Source organism: Micropterus dolomieu, linkage group LG22 (genome assembly GCF_021292245.1).
Source record: "Micropterus dolomieu isolate WLL.071019.BEF.003 ecotype Adirondacks linkage group LG22, ASM2129224v1, whole genome shotgun sequence".
Taxonomy (NCBI): Eukaryota; Metazoa; Chordata; class Actinopteri; order Centrarchiformes; family Centrarchidae; genus Micropterus; species Micropterus dolomieu.
Genome location: NC_060171.1, coordinates 13,364,662 through 13,370,661, shown reverse-complemented (window position 1 = coordinate 13,370,661; position 6,000 = coordinate 13,364,662). Strand labels below are relative to the sequence as shown.

At 40.9% G+C, this 6,000-nt stretch overlaps 1 protein-coding gene across 3 annotated transcripts in view; it reads left to right on the top strand.

Moving 5' to 3' along the window:
* Positions 1-238: 238 nt before the first annotated feature.
* The window catches only part of LOC123961798 (cGMP-inhibited 3',5'-cyclic phosphodiesterase A-like), a 78,621-nt gene continuing 72,859 nt past the window's right edge, over positions 239-6,000 (top strand). For 2 of the 3 annotated variants that reach the window (XM_046037502.1, XM_046037501.1), the window contains exon 1: positions 239-1,777. In XM_046037502.1, the coding sequence (XP_045893458.1) occupies positions 860-1,777 (918 nt within the window). In that variant the 5' untranslated portion in view covers positions 239-859. The remainder of the gene's footprint in view (positions 1,778-6,000) is intronic. The other variant, XM_046037503.1, reaches the window with a different exon arrangement.

Below are 6,000 nucleotides of genomic sequence, written 5' to 3'. Positions count from 1 at the left end.
ATTTTATACAAAACAGGTTTTGCTGCAGTTTAAATAAAAAAAACAAAACAAAATATATTAATATTAGTATTATTGTTTTTATTTTTATTTTTACAAAAAACTAAGGTATTTAAAACTGTTCAAGAGGAAATAAATGTTAACATTAAGTCAGATCTGGTGAGGACAACGCCTGCTGGGCTGGCTGAGGAAAGATTTGGGGGTTTCACTGCTGCTGCAATATCTTGCTCCCTGTGTGGAGTCGGAACTCGGGGGTGTGAATGAGCTGAGACTCACGGCTGGTTGGAGAGCTGGTGACAAACACTGCGGATTTGCCCTTCAAAACGCCGAGCAATAACCTGACGGACACTCACTCAAACTGCTTATATAGAGTATAGAGACCGGGAAGTGCCCAAACAATGGACACAGAGAGTGTGTTTAATCGCTGAATGTTCACGGAACGGGACTAATGTTTTGCAAAGACTGCTGCTGCTGCTGCACGGACCGGGTCGGGGAGCCAGAAGGCGAAGACAGGGCCAGCAGAAGTCAAAGAAACGGCGCTCCACAAAGGAGGGCAAAGCAGGACGCGTGTGTGCAGAGAAGCAGTGCCCTAGATCTGTATAAGAACTGAGTTACTCAGATTCATTCGGGCTCCTTTCAGGCAGCAGTTCCTCAACCCGCACCTGGAAAAACAAAGAGAATGCGTTCAGGGGGAGCACATCTCCATGCGTAAATGGAGACGCATCGGTGCGTATTCGCTGTACTTTTTCATTACGCATACAATAAATGATGTTTGTTTTGTCACTAACTCATGCCCTGTCCCATGACCACACTGGTATAGATGCATTATAGACTTCCTCATACTTCATATCTGCCATGAGTGATGGCGATGCCTGCAGAATATGACAGTACCGGTGCGCAGAGCAGTACACATGAAAAAACCTTCAGCGCACCGGATCGCAATGGATATGTGAAAACATGTGTCATCCCACTGTGCCCTGACCGAGATTACGAGTCGTGGGTGAGGCTAATGTTCACAAAAATATGGAGTTCCCAGAGACTCCGGAGTGCGGTATGTGCGGGTTCGCTTTCGGTTTTTCTCGCTCTGTTGGTCAAATGTGCAGACTGGAAAGCTGAAGCCAGCAGCAGCAGCGCTGACAACAGACTCTCGCATTCATCGTCTCCCATTCACTTCGTTACAGGCTGCGCGGTGGAGCTGTTGCAAACTTGCTGGAGTGTGGTTTCGCCATTGTTCACCCTTGTATGTGCCTTCTTTTGGGTCGGTGTCTACTTAATCCATTGCGGGGTTCTAATCCAGACCGCCCTCTCACTCCTAACCCTGTGCCACCTGGGCGAAGCAGCGGCGTGGTCTCTCCTGGACGGGACAGATGAGCAGCTGTTTTCATTCACGACAGCAGCCGTGGTCGTGCTCATCTGCGTGGCTACCGGCGCACTCATGGTAGCACGGCTGAATCAGGGCATATCTGTGATCGTTTTCATCAGCATAGTCAGGACTATCTCGCTCTTCTCGCTGCACAAAGTACGGGCCACTTGGAGACCATACATAGCGTACCTGGTTGGAGTGCTGGGCATCCTGCTGGCGAGGTATGCTGACAAGTTCCTTCCCAACCAAGGGAGACACAAGGAGGGCTGCACCCTTGTGACTGGAGCCAGGGAAGAGATCCCTGTATTTAAAAGGCGCAGGAGGTCCAGTTCTGTGATAGCCTCAGACATGGCACACAGTCAGTCCAACAGTAAGTCACATCGCCGGACCTCTCTGCCATGCATCCAGAGGGACCAGGTAAGAAGTTTCTGTCCCATTCAACTTTTCTATTTCTGGCTTGTTTTCTTCTTCCAATAACGAGTTTTGTGTTTAAGGCATAGGGGGAAAAGGAGGGAGCAGTGAAATGGCAATAAAACAAGGACTGTTGGCCTTTTATGACTCGGATTAGAATTTTCAGTATTATTTTACTATTATTATGGCTGTTAAGCAATAAATGTAAAATTGTGGGTTAGGGCGTTTTTATAAATTGCATGTAGGCCTATGTCATGTGTAACAACAGCAACAATAATAATACTTTATTATAGAATATTATTATTATTATTTAATTATTTATTTTTTGTGGTAATAGTAATAATAGTATGTGTTTGCATGTTATGATCCTGTTTTGCACTGCAGTGTGGATATTACAGTTTGGGTGTGCTTTGGTCTTTGATCTTATTGATCTGATCATCTTTGTCCTGATATCTTGTCATATTCTGTAGAGTCAGCTGGAGCCATTGGCAAACAAATCAGGAATTATAACAAATTACAATATGTTTTTTCTACTTTACCTTCACAGGAACATTGTTATACAATGCCTCATTAGAATTACTTTTTTCATAAATAAATTATATATTATCTTTTACTGAAATAATTAATTAAACCTAATTTTCCAAATTTTCTTCTAAAAGAAGAAAAAAATGCTGTACCCATCACACCAATGTGATGATTTTATCATAAAGACATATACAGTATAGTTGCAGGTGGAGCTCTCTTCTGTCATTTGAAAATAAAATACCAAATTTGGTATTTTGTTGCTAAAGGGATGCTATTTAAAAACAGCTCTCAAGTGCTTACGAGAAAGGGAAGCTGAGGATATGATGTCAGTGATTCATCTCACCCCTAATTATTTATGTCAAACATTTTCGCCAGATCATTTCTGACCCACTGCCACAAAAATGACAAATGCCTTTTTATCTTTCTGTCCTGGACTTTGATACCACTTCATCACTTATTGCAGCTCACTGTCCTTAAACCCCAGGAATGTAGAAGCTCTGGCCTTTAAACTTCCTCTCTGATATTGATACACATGCGTACCTGTGTTAAAAGGAGACTTGGCTGGACTCATATCAGTTCTTCTGCCCATCTTATGGAAAATCAATGAGTATGTGAATGGGAAACAGACTTTTGGAGTGATCAAAGCTCTCGTTGTGACCTGTGAGTGCGGTTAGGTTGGGAGATGAGAAGCTGCACTGTCGGCCCAGCCACTTGAAAGATGCCCTCAGCTCTCAGGGCTAGTTAGCGTTGTAGTGTGCTTGTTTGTTTTTCTTTGTGGTCACACACACACATGCACACACTCCTGCACGTACACAAATCAGATATAAAAAGACTAATAGATATTTTACAGTTTACACATTATTCTGATTTAGGTTTGATGTTTCAGCTAAAGATTACTCAAGTGTTAATCATTATTAAATTGATAGGCAGTAGTTGCTTTGCTGCAGTAATGGAGTAAGGGTATATGTTTGTTTTTGAATGAGAAAATAGCTGGCTAAAAACTTTAAATAGGTACTGTATAGAAACAAGCCCAGACGGAAGATTATTTTACACTCTGTTGTGTTTTAGAGCAATGATGGAAAGAGAAATCAGGCTCAGTGTGTATTTACAAAGAAAACAATTAGTATACATTATTGTTTATATCTTTTTTGTGTTGTTGCATTAAATAATGCGTTCAAAATAATGTATAAGCTCATGCTGTGTGATCATGCATTAAAAACAAGAAGGAAACTGTATATAGGTAAAAGTTTGAAAAACTAAATAATAATATTTTCCCCACTTCACACTTTAGCGTTTTCATTATAGTAAGAGTGAACATAGGCATTAGACAACCAAGCTGTAATAAAGTCATTTATTTTCAGTCATAGCAATGTACCATTTCAAAGACACAAAACAGGATGGTTACCATTACATTTGGATCCAGACTCCATTACTTTAAGGGACTCAAAATGATGTTAGTTAGAGAACAATAAAAGCAGCCCAAATCAAGACATTAGTCGTAAACAGCTCTTATTGATGCAACTACAGCCATTAACACGTTTTTGTCTGCTTTAGATTTTTTTTTCTTGCAGCAATGTCCCAATAAAAGCTGAGAGGAATGGAACTAGTAGACAAACAAAGGAGACAATGTCATGCAAAGATGAAAACATTTACAACATCTCTGAATCTTGTCTGCTTTGTCACCTCAGCCAGACTGGAGCCCTCTGCTGAGAGATGATAGGATAGGATATATAGGATATAGCATAGGCAAATATAAGCCTTGGGATTCAGCCTATTCCTTTTTTTGGAATTCTTCCTTCCTCGGAATTATTCCTTTTAAATGTTGCAAGTTATTTTGTGTGAATGGATTGGTTTAAGCATATATAAGATTTTTCTAAATTGCATATTCACACAAATTGTCATTCTTTGTACATTATAATTTAAAACCAAAATAAACCATTCATTCATTCATTCATGATCTCTTTAACATTTTGTTGTGGGTCAATAAAGGCAGCCGTGATCAGACTGTCTTGATAGTATGTGAGAGTTAAGTTTAGAATATAATAGATTTTCTGCAACAAAACCTGTGTGTTCTACTGTTCACTCGCATCTCTGCTAAGCAGTTGACCGGTCGTGGCCTGCCTGTAATTGAGACACATGGCGTACATATGCTGTCTTAACCGTGTCTTGTCTGTGTGGTCTGTAATGTGTAAACAAGCCCATGCTGACCCACACTAGTCATCACCTTGCTCACACCGAGCTCTAGCCTCCCTAAGGGGGGTCAGGCGCACGTTTGGTGGCCACAATGCAACCACCATATGGTGATGGGACAGCGGAGATGCCAGATAGCATAAAAATATAGGGGAACTACATGGCCACAACATGGCCATAATTTTCCAGGTACTGTTTCTTATTTATACTACCTAAAGAGGCTGAATGACGTTTTAACAGTTCTGCCCTTTTGCTATGTTCAATAGAGTTATGAAGTTTTAAAGAAGCAGTAAGAGCACCATGACAAGGAGTAGATCTGCACTTTGTTGACGTGACAGTGTTTGCATTAGTGCTGTGTGTCTCAAGTGTTTGAAGAACAGTGTGAGGTTAGATGAAGGATTACAGTTGATGCTTAACTTTGTTTTTCTCAGGAAGCTTCTCCCACAGACCTTAGTCTAATATAAATGCCCTTCAGATTGATAGTGACTGTGTAAAAACAGTTTATTCAGAAAATAATTAGAACAAAGAGGATTCCTCTGTATTGCCCTCCAAAGCTCTGCCAAAGCCATACTCTGAAGCTATGCTTTCACGCTGCACAACTGTAGATTTAATAAACAGCCATTTTTCCTACTTTTTGATTACAAATCAGCTGCCAGCATCTATCAACTCACTAAATAGGTGCATTTCACAATGCTGGGGTCATCCTTCCCATCATGAGTATAATAAAAGAAAGTCATTATCAGCTGATCTGATAGCAGTTAGTGTTAGCCTCTGCGGGATTGTTCTTCTTCTTGGGTTAATACAAAATGACAGGCTGGTCTTCTGTGTTTCAGCTGGGGATATTGAACTGGAGGAAGAGGTGTGGACTTGTGGTGTGGATTGCTTTTCACATTGTGTAAGGAAATTTGACTCTCCTGCTGCAGACATCAATGTTATCATAGAACTTTCTCTCCTCTCCAACAGAAGAAAGCAGTCTGGCATGTTGCCAGCACACATCAAATGTCTTTGACTAAACCTACTTGAGCTACACAGTTTTAGCAGAGCTGATTAGCCAGGAAGGCTAGTGGACATTAGCAAGACACTTCTGTTTTTTAGATGATTCTCTTTACAAGGTGTTGAAGCCACTCCCTTTGTCAGTAGCTCCACCCTCTTCACAGAGCTCTGCTCTCTGTCCTCTCCCTGACACCAACACAAATATTATCCCAACCAGAGGAGGAAATTCTTTCTTAACTTGGATGATAAAGATATTCTTGAAATCTATGGTAATGACTTCCTGTGGAATGGGATCCAAACATAATTACTGTTGCTGTTGTAAATGTTTCCTGTTACTCTATTTTTGCTGCACCGTCCATAATTGAATTGTGTTTTGGATGGAGGAGGTTGTTGATAGCCTGTAGGGCAGTGATTTACCACTGGGCCACTGCACACTCTCATCCCAAACAGCTTGTTTGTATTCAAAACACATAAGCTCATGGGATATGATGTTTTTTTTTTTGACTGGACTGGCCTCTGAG